General features: G+C 40.3%; 1 protein-coding gene and 1 long non-coding RNA gene across 9 annotated transcripts in view; one reads left to right on the forward strand and one right to left on the reverse strand.

Annotated features, from left to right (window-relative positions):
- fam13a (family with sequence similarity 13 member A) overlaps positions 1–12,763 on the forward strand; it is a 53,962-nt gene extending 41,199 nt beyond the window's left edge. For 4 of the 8 annotated variants that reach the window (XM_055204502.2, XM_055204501.2, XM_055204503.2 and 1 more), the window contains 12 exons: positions 3,336–3,438; positions 5,194–5,259; positions 6,864–7,077; positions 7,321–7,462; positions 7,550–7,631; positions 7,798–8,003; positions 8,629–8,712; positions 8,798–8,893; positions 9,557–9,640; positions 10,034–10,230; positions 10,481–10,582; positions 11,585–12,763. In XM_055204502.2, coding sequence (XP_055060477.2) covers positions 3,336–3,438; positions 5,194–5,259; positions 6,864–7,077; positions 7,321–7,462; positions 7,550–7,631; positions 7,798–8,003; positions 8,629–8,712; positions 8,798–8,893; positions 9,557–9,640; positions 10,034–10,230; positions 10,481–10,582; positions 11,585–11,708 — 1,500 coding nt within the window. In that variant the 3' untranslated portion in view covers positions 11,709–12,763. The remainder of the gene's footprint in view (positions 1–3,335; positions 3,439–5,193; positions 5,260–6,863; positions 7,078–7,320; positions 7,463–7,549; positions 7,632–7,797; positions 8,004–8,628; positions 8,713–8,797; positions 8,894–9,556; positions 9,641–10,033; positions 10,231–10,480; positions 10,583–11,584) is intronic. The other 4 variants (XM_055204508.2, XM_055204504.2, XM_055204505.2 and 1 more) reach the window with 3 other exon arrangements.
- The window catches only part of LOC141358941 (uncharacterized), a 49,108-nt gene extending 35,817 nt beyond the window's left edge, over positions 1–13,291 (reverse strand). Inside the window, exon 1 of the long non-coding RNA XR_012365489.1 lies at positions 13,123–13,291. This is a non-coding gene — a long non-coding RNA (uncharacterized lncRNA). The remainder of the gene's footprint in view (positions 1–13,122) is intronic.
- Positions 13,292–19,266: the final 5,975 nt, after the last annotated feature.

A 19,266-nucleotide genomic window follows, 5' to 3' on the forward strand; every position in this document is an offset into this window, starting at 1 on the left:
GTTTTGTTTCACTGTAAGAGCTGCTATAGCCGTATACCAATAGCAATTTGTAATGTAGTTAGTCGAGACTTTTTGTTTTGTTTTGTTAAGCCCCATTGTGACATACACTTGTGTGTACAGTACGTGTTTTGCCTGTCATGCGTGAGAGCCGCTCCATCATATGGTCTAACAGTCAGAACATGCTGTACCCAGCTGTGTCATGCAATGTATTGTGGGATAAGTGCTTCCCACTTCTTTGATGCCGGTCCCTGATTACAGATGTTTTTGGGAACGTGTTGAAATCCCTTGTGCCTGAACATAGCTTAACTTTAGCTTTTAACTGTACAGTAACTCAAAATAAAACCCCTGCATGCATAAGGGTTTATAATCAATAATGTAAAGCGACAACTCTGCAGATGTGGTTTTTTAAACTTGCCAAAGATTGTTTTGGATATGAATAAAAACAATTTTTTCTATACTAAACATTTTTGTATTTCCGAAAATGTTTAAGGTTAATAAAATATGATTGAAAAAAAATGTGAAAAGGCATTCATTAAAATCTACTGTATAGATTAGGGATGCACCGATAGGATTTTTTTTGGGCCGATACCGATTTAAACAGACAATTTCTGTCCAATGCCGATTGCTACTTCAAAAAAAGTTGGACTTCTTTTCCCCCACTAAAGTGCAGTCTGTTTTCTTTTATTGTCCAAGACATTTGAGCCAGCTCAACAAAGGTTTTCTGTCGGTGCTTAAGTATAGTGCACACCAGAACATTAAATCGTTTTAATTGAACAACAGACATGCAATTCATTAATGTGGTTAATTAATAAACAATCGGTATCGGCCTTTCTCGTCCTATTGCCGATATGCCGATGGTTTCAAATTCATCAAAAATCGACCGATAAATATCGGCGGCCAATACATCGGTGCATCACTAGTATAGATTTGTACAAATCCTTTGAAATTCGTAATTTTTTTCACCCACCTTTTAACGCAAAATTTTGTTGTCAGAGCTTTGTATTTTTAATTTTATTAGACCAGATTACTGCCGTTTTGTCTTGTGGATAAAACAATATTTAGATTTGAACGATGTTTATAACCCTAATGCAACGTTTAAGTTTCAAGTTTATTTCATTTATTCTGCACTTTCCCACCTTTTAACGCTAAATTTTAGCATCAGCGCTTTGTATTTTAATTTTTTTACCAGATTATTGCCGTTTTGTCTTTTTTGTGAATAACACAATATTTAGATTTGAACAGTTTATAACCCTAATGCACGTTTAAATTTCAAGTTTATTTTATTGATTTTGCGCTTTCCCCACCTTTTAGCGCAAAATTTTGGCATCAGAGCCAGATTACTGACGTTTGGTTTTGTGGATAAAATAATATTTAGATCTAAATGATGTTTATTAGCCTAATTCAAAATTTAAGTTTCAAGTTTTTTTATTGATTTTGCGCTTTTCCCGCCTTTTAACTCAAAATTTCGGCATCAGAGCTTTGCCTTTTTTTGGACCAGATTTCTGACGTTTTGTTTTGTGGATAAAAGGATATTTAGATTTGAATGATGTTTATAACCCTAATGCAACATTTTAAGTTTCAAGATTATTTTATTTATTTGCGCTTTTCCCACTTTTTAATGCTACATTTTGGCAACAGAACTTTGTGTTGTGGGCGTTTCTAGACTAGATTACTGACATTTTGTTTTTGTGGATGCAACAATGTTTATAAACCTAATTCAATGTTTAAGTTTCAAGTTTATTTTATTTCTTTTGCACTTTAATGCAAAAAACAGATTTTTTGACCAGATTACTTGCGTTTTGTATTGTGAATAAAACAATATTTAGGTTTGAACGATGTTTATAACCCTAATGCCCTAATAAGTTTTAAGTTTCAAGTTTATTTAATTTATTTTGGTGTCAAAGCTTTGTATTTTTAATTTTATTAGACCAGATTACAGCCGTCTTGTCTTGTGGATAAAATGATATTTAGATTTAAGCAATGTTTATAACCCTAATCCAAAGTTTAAGTTTCAAGTTTACAGTGTTACATTGTTTTAAAAGCTCATCAGTGTAATCTGGTTAGTTCACTTCTTTAATCTTACGTGTGACTGTATTGACAATATAAAGATTATTTGATCCATTGTTTACTATTCAGTGCCCTTGATCATCTTGATCATCAGGTTTCAGGCGTGAACCTGCGATTTGATGTGTGTTTGTGCGTTTGATCAATGACAGCAAAATGGCATGTTACAGTAAACAGTGCTAAAAAAGTGTTAGTTTACTTGCCTACAAAAGTGACAATAGTGTCTGGTGAAAAAATTTGTAACTCAGAATCACAGATTAATAGTAAAAATGCTAGAATTTAACACATTTTTTACACATAAAAGCATCCAAAACATTAATAGAAAACACCGGAAAATTTAACAAAGCAATTGGATGGATCAAAAAGACCTTTATAAGTCACATGGTCATACATCACAATAAAGAAACGCTTTTCCCTTATTTGGATCATTATATATCATCAGTTATGCAATAATAGGGCATAACAGGACACCCTAACACAGTCATCACAAACCATGCCACAAATAGCACGTCTGCAATGGCACAGGTGTTTCTCAAATCCAGCTGCATTAGCTGTAATGACATCTAAGGCTCATGCGGTCAGACTGCTTGAATAGTCAGGCAACTTGTAGCAGGACTTGTCATACTCTCAGTAATGCAGGGCATTTAGAAAGAACGAAATAGGGGATGGGTACAAGCCCCCCCTGCCTCCATCTGCTCCAAAAATAGACCCCGTCCCACGCCCCAAGGCCGGAATTGTGCTTTTGTGTGAGTGACCGAGTTAACAGTTTGTCCAGATGAAATGTCTGCACCCTGCCCAGAATTTATTTAAGCACACGTGCTGTTAAAGTGAAATATGTATAAGCATCCTGCAATTCTGCTGTGCTGTTCTCAATAATAGAAGGGAAGTCTGACTGCGTGCTTTGCGTGCACTGTGTGTTCTCTCTCTCTCTCTCTCTCTCTCTCGCTCGCTCGCTCACCCGCCTAGTATCGTCAGCTACTGAGACAAACAGCTGAAGAGTAGCGCAGGACAGCACTGTGAAAGTGAGCAGGAAGGGGGGTGGAGATAGGGGGAAAATCTCAAATCAAACCACACCCACCTTGTAAAAAATATGGGTGGGTTTTGGCAGCCAATCAAGAGGCAGGGGTTTGTCCCATAGCCCCACCCCCTGCCTCCTCCCAGCCTGTAAGTATACAGGGGCAGGCGCAGGCAGGGTATTGCTCAACTTAAGAAGCGCACAGCCCCCACTCCCGTTGTAGTTGGTGTTTATCCCGCATTCTCTTCCCTGCTAGACGCCTACCATGAAGATCCAAGAGGCTCTAAGCGGACCTGAGCCGTGCGACGACGTCCCACGTCTGGACTTGTCTACGTTGACGGAGGACAATAGCTGGACAGGTCAGTCTTTCATTTGTTTTCTGTCTGTCTCTCTCACTTCATTTCTTTCGGTCGCATTCTGCACATGGGCGGCAGCCGCAAGACTGGCTCGCCCCAGACCGTGTCCTCATGCAGAACTTAGATCTTAAGTCACTTTACAGAGGAAGGAGATTATGGCTCTGCGTTTTCAATGCATACTGCATTCTGGTTGGCCTGGAGAAATTATTGAATTGCAGTGGCTTGGTCGTGTTACCATGTTTAATGCATTTGGCTGCGCATGTGTTGTTGAAGATGTAAATACTGATTAGGTTGTGTTTGCTGAAGCCACAGCCTGGTGTCTCTTAAACCCCTTGAGAAGTGTTGATTCAAATCCACCAGGGATTTGTTTGAGTCTAAACTGGATTTGTTTGTGATTTCTGCAGTCGCATTCTTTTCTCCCCACTTCTTGTTGGCCACAATCGCATGTTTGTAAACACTCGAAGGGCCGATTGTTGCGTCTAATTTTTGTTCTGTTGTGCTTTGACTATTTAGCGTTGTTTATATAAAATACAAATCTAAAGCAAGACTTTACTGAACAGATGCATTTGTAGCAATAAAATGGATTATTATTTTCCACTTTGATTTTGATGCATCCCTACAGCTGCAGTCATCTGTAAGACTTTGAAAATATCAACTGTTTTTGAAGAGCGAGCCTAGCAACAAGCACTGGTTTCGGCTGGCGGAGGGCAGTATAGTCATAGCAACAGGGGACTGAAACGGGAGGAGGTTAAATTCAGGAGTCTGCAAGCTGTTGCTATGTGCACGTTGCTCTCGAGCTTTAAACTTGTCACCGCTCAGATCCCTTTCCTGTTTCCTCAACCAGTTGTGCAGCTCGTGTTAGCCGTAGACGTGAACAAACACGTACAGACACGCCTATCTTTGCTTTGACCTTGAAAGTGTGCAAAAAAGGATGCAAATTTTAGCTTTACTCTTTTGAGGTCTGGCACGGAGACAACGTAGGCTGTTGCCCTGCCAGGAAGGTTGCCATGTTGTGTCAGTTGCCCTTTAATGTAGTGCTAAATGATTTGTGTTTGGCACACTTGCTCTATAGCGCGCTCTAGTGAGCACTTTAAACTGTTGTTTAGCTAGTGCGACACTTGGGTTAAGATGGTCAAAACACTTCCCAACGTTTTGCAAGGTTCTTACATTCCTTGAGCTGTGGTTGTCAAACCACAAAATATATATGCAGTGCACATTTCCTTAAAAATCGCTTTGGAAATTGTGAAAAGTACAGCGCAAATAAAAATTAATTTGTTTAAAAAGCATTCAAATGTGCAAGTTGCATATTTATTCATTGTAACATGAGAAAATATTTTACAGTATTTTCTGAAAACATATAATCACACGTAACATGATCTGCTTTGGAATGGTATGCGTTGTCAAAATCCCTATAGTATAAAATAAATCAAATTAAATAGTTTTAAGGGGATTTCGCAATGGATTTTGCTGTTATTTCGCAAGAACGCTTGTTGCACTAGTACGAAAGTGGAAGATGATAAAATGATGAAATCAAAAGTTTATGCGACTCTAAAATAAATTCTGACCAAAGATGAGTTGTATCTCCAGCACATCAGAGCAGTCGGTGTGTGTGCTAGGCACAATATGTAACATTGATCCGTAAGACCTTTGTCCCAGTGCGACCAGTGCCAAAACACCATGTGCTGGTGCGATTGGGCCAACTTGATCTATCTCACCCCAGCATTTTCTCATTTGGTTTCTCAACTCTTTCTGTTACAGATTCTCATTTCTTTAGCGCCCCATTCCTTGACTTTAAAAGCCTTTTCCAGCAAAATTGCAATGAGGGTAAGGGCTAAGATCTTTTGTTAACAACCTAATATCCAAGAGACCCATCTCACAGCGACCTTTAAACGCCGCATGGAAATCCCATAAAACACGCCAAACTGGCATGCACCCTCCCGGCATCTAACAGCTCGCTGCTTTTTAGGGCCAGAGCGACAGTATGTGGCTTTATTTATGTTCGTGTTTAATTTGGAAAGAGTTGGGACATCTCATACCACATGCCTGGATGTGTTTGGCCTGCTCAACAAAATGGACCCTAAAGCTTTGCCTTGAGAGAGTATTCAACAGGACTTACAGTATTAGCATTGTAACAGATTTGTTTGCATTTTGAAAAGCATGCTGAGTTGTTCGAGTGAGTGAATGAATTAATGTGCATGTATTTAATACCTTGATCTTTGAAAATGCTTTTGTATTGTGGTTAGTAAGTGGTGCTTGCTAAGACGAGCATTGACGAATCCCAGATGTAAGCACCATGCTTTTACGTAGTTAACATGCATAAACTATGTAAAATGACGTCCAACTTGTAAATTAATGTCCTATTTGTATATTGAGAACACATTGTTTGAACGCATAGTTTTATTGCTCGCACTAATGTGCGTTGGTGTGTACAAACAATATAAAGTGTTTGTACCTGTACGTCAGGGCTGTAAAAACGTTAATATAAAGTATATGAGATCAGATAAGATTGAATTTGGTCGTTCATGCATGCGGGTCACTTGGATTTGGTGTTTACTACAACATTCTTCTGTGTACATCATTCAATCGCTCACGTGACCCTACGTTGCGGTCATGGACGAATGTTCGATAGCATCTCTATAGTAAATAAACACGACATTCTGAAGGGTCACCGTGTCCTAATTTTCATGTTTACCTAACAGTCCGTAGTGTTTAATAACTCGGACTTTAAGGACACTTTGTCACTCGTACATTGAATAATCTGAAGTGTATAAATAGAAAGTATGCATGTGTGGTTTATTAACAGAAGTGATAGTGTACTTCAAAGATAAAACGCTGAGCTGAATTTTGCAGTATCAGCAAAAAGCTGAATTTAGGACACAAAAAATAGCAACATGCCGAACAGAGCATCACCCTGGTTAAATTTTAATATGTACGCAATCTTTTGGCCATGATTGTTTATTAGGCCTCGATTAATCGCATTCAAAATAAAAGTTTGTGTTTGCATAAAATATTTTTGTGTGTATTGTGTGTACAATGTTAAGAAACATTATTATAATATATACTTTTTAGATTTATATAGATTTTTATATTAATATAAATATACACATTTAAAAAAATAATAATAAATAAAAATTGTCTTGCATTTATACATATGTATTTATATATACATAATAATTACACACAATACACACAAATATTTTATATTTTGTATTTATTAATCGCGATAAATCTTTTGACAGCCCTATTGTTTAACAATAACGACGAAAAGTATGTTGTGAATGTCCTTTGCATCTTGTTGCCTGTTTGGAATGCTATTTATTTTATTAATGCTATTTATCGGATTAATTGTGAAATCTAAACAGTCTTTTGTACCGTACACAGCTCAAGGGTGTGTAGTCAACTTGTGTATTTATTTAACCTGTTTACAGAACCAGTCCCGGCCTACTCATCATGGCAGAGAGAGAGTGTCGACCGCGAGGAAGATCTTTCGCAACACACCAGCGGAAAGCCGATTCGCCAGCTCCTGGAAGAAGACAGCGACCCGATGGTCTCGCCACGATTCTACGCATACCGTGACAGCCAGCAGTATCTGGACGACACAGAGGTTCCACCATCGCCGCCTAATGCCCACTCTTTTATCAGGTAAAAACATGTATTTATGTATTTATTCATTTTTATATAGGGACAGATACAATAAACAGACAAAACTGAAACATTAGCCATCCAATTCATGCATCATAGTGCTTGTAGCTCAAGCTAATTTTGCCCCTGGCATTTATAATTACAATAAATAAAAAATGTCATTAATTAAGCATAAGTTCAAAATATAATGAAATAGTTAGCATTTTCTGAAGCGAAATCTTAGATTTAAGTTTTTTCGTTCAGTAGGAGGAGGAGTTCCTCGTTAGGTTCCTGTGAAGATGACCGCGAAGAACTTACTTCGGCCCAGCTTTCAAAGCGAATCCACGTCTTGAAAAAGAAGATCCACAGATTCGAAGAAAGGTTCGAAGAAGAGCGCAAATACAGGGTAAGCCGAGAAGAGCCGACAAATTTGTAAACTAGACGCTAATATCAAAATAGTATAGTATATTTAAATTCTCGTATTTCTCCACAGCCTTCACACGGCGATAAAGCCGGCAATCCGGAGGTTCTGCGATGGATGAACGAACTGGCCAGACTGCGCAAAGACTTGAAAGGTACGAATACGATATAAAGTCAAATACTTTTTTACTTGTAAACATAGCTTGGTGTACTGTGTTTATAGTTGGCTATTAAGAGAAAACGTTTTAAGAGAAACAAATGTTTTCTCATTTGTAAGTCGCTTCAGGTGAAAGCATCTTTTAAATGTAAATAATGTCGTAGATCACAAGCTGCTAAAGTCAGAGGAAGATTTGACGCCCCTCCCCCGTCAGCGCAGTAACACACTTCCCAAGAGTTTCGGGTCACAGCTGGAAAAGAAAACCCCCGAGACCAAAGCCTCAAAACCCCCAGTGGAAAGCACACTCGAGACCGTCATGAACAAACTGCAGGAGAAACGCAAGGAGCTGGGGCGACCAGAGGACATTAAGGTGAGTTCTTACAATGTTCGTTTCTTTTATTTTACTAAATGATTAAAAATGTATGTATTGTTTGCATTTAATGACCCAATTTATGAAACGGTTTACAAACACATTAAGAAAAGCTTTTGGGTAAAATTAACCATTCAGTCAGTGGCGGTGGGTGGGTCTTTATCAGTGTGACATCACATTAACAAGAGAATCAAAACAGCATGTCTAATGAGACTATTTTGGTTAAATTGCGATTTATAAAGAATGAGAGGGTGGATTTTTTACATTTTTAGGGTTGTTGTGTTCACACACTGCCAATACACATTTATGTCCACACACCTTGTAAAAGTGGATTTTGCTTAATAGGTGCCCTTTAATGATGAATGAAATTGCTTTTAATAATTAAGTTTACAAACTATTGACTAAAAAATAGATAGATGGATAGATCATTAACTAGTATATCATTGTCTTAACAGCGCAAAGGGTCATGGGTTTGATCCCAGGGAACACATGTAATGATATAGCTTGAATGCACGCAAGTCATTTTGGATAAAAGCGTCTGCTAAACGCATCGATATGAAATTAAGAAAAAATGACGATCTCTGTAATTTTCCCTACAACTCCCAAACATCCGTTTTGTCTTCAGGATATGACCCGGGAACAGATCGGAGCAGAGAAGGTGGCCCTTCAGAAAGCTCTTCTACATTACGAGAGCATTCATGGAAGACCAGTAAGTCTAAGATTATGCAAATCCACCTATTTAAAATAAGAGTAGGCAGTGATGTAAAACTTTTTCTTTATTATTATCTTCAAAGGTCACCAAGAATGAAAGACAGGCCATGAAGCCTCTTTACGACCGGTACCGACTTGTCAAACAGATCCTGTGCAGAGCGTCCGCCATTCCAGTCATTGTAAGTAAATTTCCTTTTTTTCCTATATTCCATCCATCTTGGTTTCTCCATATGCATAATTCACTGTAATAAGTGGTTACACTTTATTTCATTCCACAGTCCACTTCAGTCCACTTTAGACATTGTACTAACTATGACTGGAAGTTGACAAGAAGTCATAGTTAACATTAGTAAAATGTCCAAATTGGACCAAATCGAAATAAAGTGTTACCTAAGACTAATAGTTCATATTTGCAATAGCTCTAGAGTCGCTGTATTACTCTAAAGCCTCTTTTCTGTTCAATAGGATGTTTTTAATGCACATCCTATATACATACAGTATAAATGTATGCAAATGTTTTACATTTATGCATTTGGCAAACGCTTTTATCCAAAGCGACTTAAAGCATGTCAAGGTGTACATTTGTAATCACCATGTGTGTTCCCTGGGTTCGAACCCTTGACCTTTATGTATGCATGGTCTACTATGTATACAGTAAATTGGCTCGTGAACAATTAAAGCTGTAGCTTCTGCACCTAGTTGATGTTTTTCGGTCCATCTCCCAAAACAATTTTGAAGAGAGGCTTTAAAAATGAGAAGCCAGTCAGAAACCCAGCAAGTTATTATGAGTTGCATACGAGTCTTGCAGAGGGTTGTAACTTCATTATTAACACCCACCACAGGGTTCGCCCACCAGCAAGCGCAGAGGTCCCCTGCTGCAGCCCATAATCGAGGGTGTACCAGCCCTGTTCTTCAGCGACAATAAGGTGATAAGAGCTGGCCCTGCTCATCCAATCAGTTATACGGTTGACTTCACCCCCATCCACCCCCACCACGGTTTTACTTAATTAACCCAATCATGAATGCAGCCTGTTGATTCTTGTGGTTACCCCGAGCAAATCAGTAACTGCATGGGCTTGTATTGGGGTAAACTCCTGCTGAATGCATTAGTGAAGTCCCTGTCGGGTGTAAGATGCATTAATCACGCAGATTCATCAGCATCAATCGCCTTTGAATCACATTTACAGATGCTTTTGATTGTACTAACATGGCGGCTTGTTAGCTCAGAGGCTGTACTGATTTAAAACAGTCAATACCTGGTGGTGGTTAAGCCGGTTAAGCCAGGCGTGAACTTACCAGCACCATTCCCTTTTTTTCAGGAGGAAGAAGAGGGCTCAGATGAAGACAACGACACCAGTGCCCAGTTCATGGTCACAGATAAGCAGGAGCTGAGCGTGCTGGGATTGCTCGAGCAGCTGGATGAGGACACGGACGGTTTTATCTCACCCGTTGATGAGCTATCGCCATCTAAGACCGCTTCAGACATGAGATTGTCCAATTTGCACGCTGCTACCACGTAAGTGCTCTCATAGCCGTATTGCTATCGAGCGAATCGGATTTTAGAAAGTACAACTGATCCCAACTGATTCAAATTCTTATGTTGGATCAAAAGTTTAAGTTACTCAATACATCATCCTTCTTGAAATCCATGGATTGGCATTTACATTTAAGGAACTGTGATGTTTGGCAGACAACAAAGCAATGAATTGAGTCATTTTGACCGAATGGACTTTTTATTGTTGGCTCTCTTCTACACATACTAACAGGCAGGAACTGGTGGAACAGCTTCAGGAAGCTCGTGAGGAGAAGAAAAGGATACGCAAGAACCTCCGAGACTTTGAGGAGCAGTTCTTCAAGCAGAACGGCAGGTAAAGCCCAACCTTCAATGTTTAATAATCAAAATTTTGTCCTTGGAAAGAAGCTTGAAAGTGCTGGGTGTCCATTTAAACGTGAAGCGTTTCAAAATTCGCAATAAAAGAAAAACAAAAAATGCAAATTAGGTGCGTTTCTATCAAGTTGTTAGACCACAGCGTAGAGTCCCATTATATGGCAAAGACAAGGCTAACTGATACAGCTAGACCAGGGGTAGGCAACGTCGGTCCTGAAGTGCCGATGTCCTGCACATTTTAGTTCCAACCCTAATAAAACCTTGCCTACCTCTAGTTTTCTAGTGACTATTTAGACCTTGATTAGCTTGTTCAGGTGTGCTTGATTAGAGGTGGAGCTAAACTCTGCAGGACAGCGGCACTCCAGAGCCGTTTCTCAATACCAAGTATGCCAAACTCGGACTTGTGTCCTTCGTGGTTCGAACTTGCAAGTTCAGACTCGGAAGAACGAACTCCTGACGCGAAATGCATTCTGGGAAACTTTGCTGTCATAAGTCCACACAACTGTCCTCTGATGCATCCTCGATAAAATGGGCGGATCAAGAACACATCCGGGGATTTTATGTGAACTTGGGCTTGATGCGAACTTTGAATTGGAACAGTACTTGGGCCGCGACTGATGACGTTTCACAAGTCCACAAGAACACAAGTACAGACAAGAACGCATATTGAGAAATGGCTCAGGACCGCCGTTGCCTACCCCTGAGCTAGACGATCAGTCAAGTGGGTTACATTTTTGCTACGTCAGAATTTATTCAGCAAATGCGTTTCCATCTTCCATTATTCGCATTTACTCTTATTCGCATAGGTTAAAAACCACCTGAAGCGAGAGTAAAAACTTTTTTGCGAATTAAGAAATTTTGGCGTTCTCATCACTCGTTTCTTATGCAATACTTCAAAATGCACATAAAATCAGTGTGATGAAACTCAGTTACTTATTTTCTTAGTATTAACACAATCTTTCAATGTTTGTTCATCCCACAGAAACGTGCAAAAGGAAGATCGCACGCCATTGGCTGGGGAATACAATGAATATAAGCACATTAAAGCCAAGCTAAGGTTGCTGGAAGTGCTTATAAGTAAAAGAGACTCCTCCAAATTCATCTAGTGCTCAATAAAATGAAGACTTACTCTACTAGTCAAACAATGACCAGAAACTGCTATCGAACTGCTATGTACAAAGACATTTGATTTGAGTTCCATGTGTTTATACTGTAGCTCCAGTACAGGCACATAAAGATGCCTGTTTTGCCAATGACATTGCAGTGGCTTTGTTCCATTGTGCATCGAGAAGGACTTTGGGTTTTTGCTTCTATGACTGAAGATTGGTTGGTGTTTGCTGGGAGAGGTGGATTTCGAAGACAAACACGATTCCTTTTGAAGCCCTGATGAATTTGTAACGATTTTTCGATCGTTTCAATCTTAATATTGCTATGACATAGAAATAAAAGAGTTTGCTTAATCAGGCAAAAAGCTTTGATGGACATTAAGGTCTTAAATCATCCATGTAAATACTATGAGATGAGAACAGTGGCATTTTGAGAATTTTTCTCAAGGCGGCATGAATGTAAGGAAGGTTCTCTGTATATTTATACTGGTGCCATATTTCCTGCAAATAGTTTTATTTTCAATATTGATGTTTCTGAGAAAATGCATTGTTTGTATTTGTTCATAATCTTTTTCCTAACACTGAAGCTGTAAACCAATAACTAAGCTAGAATTAACATACCAAGAGCCGGTAAAAAATATTACGCTATAATGGTATAGACGCTCAAAAACCATGGTACTTTTAAGCAGATACAAATGATTTCTTAATTTATATTATTTTTTCATTTTGCATAAAATAATCCCAAGTGTCTGACTGGTCCTGACATTAAGTTCACTGTTTAACAGTGATATGGGATGATAAAATAAATACATGTGTATAGTAAAAGAGTGACTGAAGGCAAAACCCAAGATGCCGTTCATGTATTTTGTTCTTGGTAGATCCAGATCCAAACCGAGTGAGCTCGTAATCCTTTTCTCTTATTCTCCAGATTGGAAGCTTGTAGCGTGACCTTTGTTTTTATGGAACATTATGACACTGATGGCTTAAATGAATACTGTGTGTACATTTTAGTACATGATTGTATTTGTGTTTTGTACATATAAAACTATTTTTTTCTGAACTCTTGTTTTGGACTCATTTCAGTATCAGTTAAAACTATTTACTTAACACGGCGAATTAGTGTAAAGGAGGACCATTCACACTTTAATGATAACTATTATTAGCGGACATCACCGGACGATAACTTATGCTAATTCGTTCGCTCACGCGCGTGTAAATTGAGCAAATCACTTACTTCAATATGGCATTAACTAATACTGCATATTTTCTATAGGCTAATAAAAACTTTTGCAATTACATGTCACTGAATGGGTAAATATGCTGTTATGATTGCATTTACACAGCGACTAACGTTAACCAGATGATGTCCTCAACAGACGTTTCTCTAAACAGTTTGTGTAATTTAATATCTTACCTTTTGGCGTAGTCAATATAGTTTAATAAAAAGCATTAAGTAGTCAATTTCACAGCAACTGCATCAGCGCTGGATTCCTGAGGTAATTTTTGGTTGTAGACCTCAGCAATGAGCTTCTCCGCCGTTTTATCTGTCAGTTCAAAAGCGCGGGAACTCGGCGAAAGTGACTGCGGTTTACGTCCACTGAGTGGCAAGCGACAGCATTAGCCGTAGCATTATTAGCATAGTTTGGGAAACGCGTCTAAAACGGCAAAAGTAGTTGTGTGATCGACTGTAACAGATTCAACAAAAATTTGAAGCTGCCTTTTTCCAGACTGCAAAAAAACACACTCATTGTCGTGTTCGTAAATAACAGAGAGCAAGCCCACCTCGTGTTAACACAGTTGCTAACTTTTTATTTTTCCTTCCCCATCCCGTTACACATCATTTCCTTCAACTGTTCCCTTAAACTCCTCCCAGATGCCTCTCTTAAAGAGCCCATTACAACATAATATAAATCACACCACATCTCCCCTTCCAAGAATATTTAGAACAGTAAGCCAATAACATGACTATCAATAAGCTCCATTATTATTTTTGAACATACCCCTTAACCTACTACCAATAAAGGAACTCGTGTTTACACCATTGAACTTTTGTCTACTTTATCGCAACACACATTATGTGAAGACCCACAGTATCTCACAGGTCTAGTCTCTTTGGCGGTATTACAGGTCTACCAGACCTTGTTCTGTATGTTCCAGGCGTCTGAACTACTTGAGTTGTTGATGATTCCACAGCGTCCTCCACCTCCTTTGATTGATCACAAGTGTTTAAAACACTTTCAGCACTTGATTCATTATGTGGCATAGGAACAAGATGGCGTCTGTTCCGTCTGATAGTGCCTTGAGGGCTTTCCACTAAGTAAGAACGAGGAGCTGAATGTGAAGCTACCACAGTACCTTCAGTCTTATTATCAGTGATCCAAACCCTCTGACCTGAGGAAAGATGACTGAGTTGTCTAGCGCGATGACACTTGTTGTACCTAGCAGCTTGCTTCTCTCTTAGTCTCTTTTCTTTTGCAGTTACCGCGGGGTATTCCGGAAGGCTCGGAATCAGAAGAGAGTGGTGCTGTGGAAGAGGTGTGCGCAGCCGTCTCCCCATGAGGAGCTGAGCAGGGCTGCATCCATTCGGCAGAGGTGTTGTTCTATAAGCCAGCAAAGCCAAATAAGGGTCTTTTGCCTTGCTGAGGAGATGTTTGATTGTCTGAACATGACGCTCCGCTTCTCCATTGCTTTGAGCAAATTTAGGGCTGCTGGTGATGTGACTGAACCCATACTCTGCTGCGAAGTTGGCAAAAGTCAGACTAGAAAATTGAGGTCCGTTGTCAGAGAAAAGAATCTCTGGAATTCCATGCCGTGAAAACATAGACTTCATGTGAATTATAACATCCTCAGATCTCGCAGGGTTCAATTTGGCAATCTCTACAAATCTAGAAAAATAGTCCACTACCAACAAATAAGTGTGTCCATGTTAGAAGAACAAATCCGCACCCAGCTTAAGCCAAGGCCTGGTTGGAAAATCTGAGGGCATTAACTCTTCGGCTGGGTTTACTCGTTCTTTAATACATGTTGTGCAGTTTTTAACAAGGACATTTATCTGTCCACTTAACCCCGGCCACCACACTGAGTCTCGAGCACGCAGACGACATCTAGCAACACCCTGGTGTCCCTCATGCAATTTCTCCAGCACTGTGCTGCGCATGGCAGAGGGTATAACCAGCCTGGAGCCCTTTAATAAAAGACCATCATGGACTGTGAGAACTGCTCTTTCAGGCCAGAATTTCCTTACCTCTCCTGTTAAGTGGCTAAGGTCCGGCCACCCTTCCTGGCAATGCTCCATCACCTCAGAACAAGTGGGGTCTATTTTCAGCTGTTCTCTGAGTCTTTCCATATAGGCAGGGCTGGATGGCATGCACCCCACAACAGTCTCTACATAGATGTTTGTGTCTTCCATCAAGCTAGCATCAGAATCATGTTCTCCCCGGCTGCTTGTTACAGGTGCACGAGACAATGTGTCAGCCGTCACCAACGTCTTGCCAGATGTGTATGAAATTGTATAATCGTACCTCATCAATCTCATGCGGAATCTTTGAATCCTTGGAGGAAGTTCTGCTAGCTCTTGGATACCCAGAAGGCTCACCAAAGGTTTATGGTCCGTTTCTAGGTGAAAGTAATGTCCAATAAGGAAGTCTTTGAACCTTTCACATCCCCAGGTCAGACCCAAGGCCTCCTTTTCCACCTGGGCATACCGTTGCTCCGTGGGGGTAAGTGAACGTGACGCATAAGCCACTGGTTTCCAACACTCCTCCTCCTTCTGCAGAAGAACTGCACCAAGGCCGTATGATGATGCGTCGGCAGACAGTTTGAGCTCTCTGTTTGGGTTGTACAACGTTAGTACGGGTGTGGAGGAGAGCTCCCGTTTAAGTGCACTGAAGGCCTCTTGCTGTGCTCTACCCCAGCACCATTGATTTCTTTTTGAATGAAGGTCTCTCAGCGGCCTGTCCTTTTCAGCAAGACATGGTATGAATTTACCTAGTTGGTTTACCATACCGAGGAAGCTGCGAACTTCACTAATGTTGGATGGCTCTTTCATCTCCTGCACCGCTTTAGTCTTGTCTGGATCAGGTCTCACCCCCTTCTCTGAAATTATATGACCCAAAAACTTGACCTGTTGCCTTCCCAACTCACACTTCTCCAAATTCAGTGTGATGCCAGCCTTTTCTATACTGGCTAACACTCTATGAAGTCTTTCGTCGTGCTGAGCCTGTGACTCCCCCCAGATGAGCACATCATCCATATGGCAAATAACACCCGGCAATCCTTCAATGACCATTGACATACGTCTCTGGAAATGCTCTGGTGCTGACGCAATGCCAAACGGCAATCTATTGAAGAAAAATCTTCCAAATGGGGTTATGAATGTTGTATATTTGGCAGATTGATCTGACAGCGGAATCTGCCAGAACCCCATGTTTGCGTCCAATATACTAAAAACTTTAGCACCACCAAGCAGTCCGAGAGATTGCTCCACAGAAGGCAGTATATACTTTTCCCTACAAACTGCCTCATTCAGTTTGGTGAGGTCAACGCAGATACGTACTGCTCCATTCTTCTTAGGCACTGGTACCATGCCTGAGCACCAGTCCGTCGGCTCCTCAACCTTTGTTATGACTCCAAGCTGCTCCATGCGCTCTAACTCCTTTTTAACTTTTCCCAGTAAAGGAAGTGGAACTCTCCTAGGGGTTGTTAGGGAGAACGGAGTCACATCTGGTTTAAGCTTAATGGTGTAGGGCTGGCGTACCATACCTAGGCCCTCACACAACTTTGGGTACATTCTTTTGAGCATGTCAGAATCCACACTGTTGAGCCGTGCAATTAGGTTAAGCTTTACGATGGCTGGCCGTCCTAGAAGTGCTGTGTGCAGATCCTTAACTACATACACATTTTCTTGCACTGTTAGCTCACCTTTGCTGAGGGACTCATGCGATATCCCGATTACCGACAGTGGACTGCCACCTGGCCCCAGTAATGGTTTGTCTGCATTTTCCAGTTTAAAGGCCCCTTTTGTTATATCTCTGAATGTAGACTCTGGAATGACTGTAACATCAGCACCTGTGTCGATTTTAAATTTTACTTTACAGTCTCTAATGGACAGCTCCACAGCCCAAGCATCCTGACCTGTATCTACTCTGCCTAAAAACCAGGGCTCAGATGACGCACTGCACTCCTCTGCATTGATAGCATGCACTGTTTTGGCAGTTTTACACACTTTGCCGTAGTGCCCTTTTTTCCCGCACGTGTGGCATAAAACGTCTTTGGCTGGGCATTGCCATTTTCCATGACCCTGTGCTTTACCACATCTTTGACAGGGCCTTTTGTCATTTTTGTGCATAAATGAAGTTGACACGTGTTTGGGAAAAGTAGAGTTTTTGAATTTAAATGGTCTCTGGTTTGCAGTAATTTTATTCATTTTTGCAGCCACTGCATCAATTTCAACTCCGCCTTTTGACTCACCTCTCAAATCAGTCTGCTGTTTTTTTATCATTTCAGACTGTCGTGCCATATTAATAGCTTTCTCAAGAGTGAGGTCTCTGTCCAGCTGCATCCGCTCAGATCTACAAGTCTATCCCTGAGCAGTTCATCATGAAGAGCACTATAATTACAGTTTTCTGCAAGAGCATACAGGGCTGTTAAAAAGTTAACAACCGATTCATCAGGCTGCTGCACTCTTTGATTGAATCTAGCTCGTTCGTAGATTACGTTCTTTTTGGGCACAAAAAATCTGTTGAATGTCTCTTTAACAGTTTCGTATTCCTGCCGTTGCGCTTCGGTTAGAGTCTGTCCTCTTAACACATCATCTGCCTCATCTCCCATGCAGTATATTAACGTGTTCACCTGATTCGCTTGTGAGCTGACATGTAGATTACTGGCCTGTCGAAATCTTTCAAACCGCCGTATCCACTTCTCCCACTCTTGAGGTTTTGCGAAATTAAACGGCTCCGGAGGCTGAATCGTGAAGGTGGCGCTCGGAGGCACATTTGCTCTCGGCTGGATTTGTTGCTGCACCGCTATCGCGGGACCCGCTTCATCCTCGCTCATGCTGCACGCATTCGTTTCCAACACTGCTATTTGCTCTTCTCACGTCGCAACGCTATCACAACACTTCTGACACCATGTCGTGTTCGTAAATAACAGAGAGCAAGCCCACCTCGTGTTAACACAGTTGCTAACTTTTTATTTTTCCTTCCCCATCCCGTTACACATCATTTCCTTCAACTGTTCCCTTAAACTCCTCCCAGATGCCTCTCTTAAAGAGCCCATTACAACATAATATAAATCACACCACACTCATAGGATACCATGCTAAAAAAACAATAGACACCATTACAGAAATTCTATTGAATTAGTTTTAATGGGAATTTTATTGGTTGTATTGGAAACTGTAATGGTCTCTATGGGTCTCTGTTGGTCTCTACCATAGGGTCTCTACTGGTGTTGGGAATATGTCCCAAAACACACTACAATTTTGTAGTGGTTTTAATGGTAAAAGCTTATAGTTTCTATTGGTATTTTAATGGAAACCATTAGGAATTTCAATAATGGTTTTATTGTTTATTTCATCATGGTAAATCAGTAGCAGTGGCCATATGTCAGGTAATAAACCAATGAATACTCTTATTCTGTGTAATTGCAAAGTTGTGTCAGTGAGCCTTCATTAAAAAACATCCATTATGATGAGCCTTGTGTTCTACAAAGGTGGGATGGTTTAATAGTGTTAGGCAAGACAAACATGTCAGGAAAAGCAATGTCTGGCCATATGCCAATGTCCACAGACTACCGGCTGTTTGGCAAGTTGTTAGGGCCACTGTTAACTAAATTCAATTTAAAGCTGACAATAGTAAGTTTTACTGGCGTTTACTTGCTACTGCTACTGATTAACTTCTCCTTAGTGTTTATTGCAGTTTGTTGAAAATGTTAGCATAGTCGATCACACAACTACTTTTTTCCATTTTAGACGTGTTTCCCACGCTATTTTTGCCACCCAGTGGGCGTAACCGCAGTCACTTTCCCGAATGTGATGTCACGTGCATACCCTCTATTCGTAGTATTATAATTTGTGTCATGTTCTGTATATGAAAAGAAAATGGCTATAAATAGTAAATAGTTTTAAGACATGCCTTTTTTAGGCATTAAATAATAGCGCAAATACCAGAACACCCACTAGTTACGTTTCAATTACCCTTCAAATTGTGCAAATTGAAAAGGCATTGAATAGAAACAACAATTTCGCATGAACTCCCACATATTGCAAAAAAGTCCGCAATTCGTAAAAGGAATAAATCGCAAAACTTCAATGGAAATTTGCGTATTTCCAAGTCACCTGACAAAAAAGTCACAAACGCTCTTTAAAAATGATGCAGTATGTTTGGTTTATGGACAAGACGGAAGAAAATGTGTGTTTGACTTCATGTGGCGTCACAAGAACTATACAGCGAGAGCGATTCGAAATTTACTGCTCTATACGCTCTCGAGTGACTTGCTTTATTTTGATGTCATTCGCATGTCGATCTGCGCTGCACCGTATGAAATCAAACACACCAAT

The sequence above is a fragment of the Misgurnus anguillicaudatus genome, chromosome 3, assembly GCF_027580225.2.
Source record: "Misgurnus anguillicaudatus chromosome 3, ASM2758022v2, whole genome shotgun sequence".
In the NCBI taxonomy this organism is placed as follows: domain Eukaryota; kingdom Metazoa; phylum Chordata; class Actinopteri; order Cypriniformes; family Cobitidae; genus Misgurnus; species Misgurnus anguillicaudatus.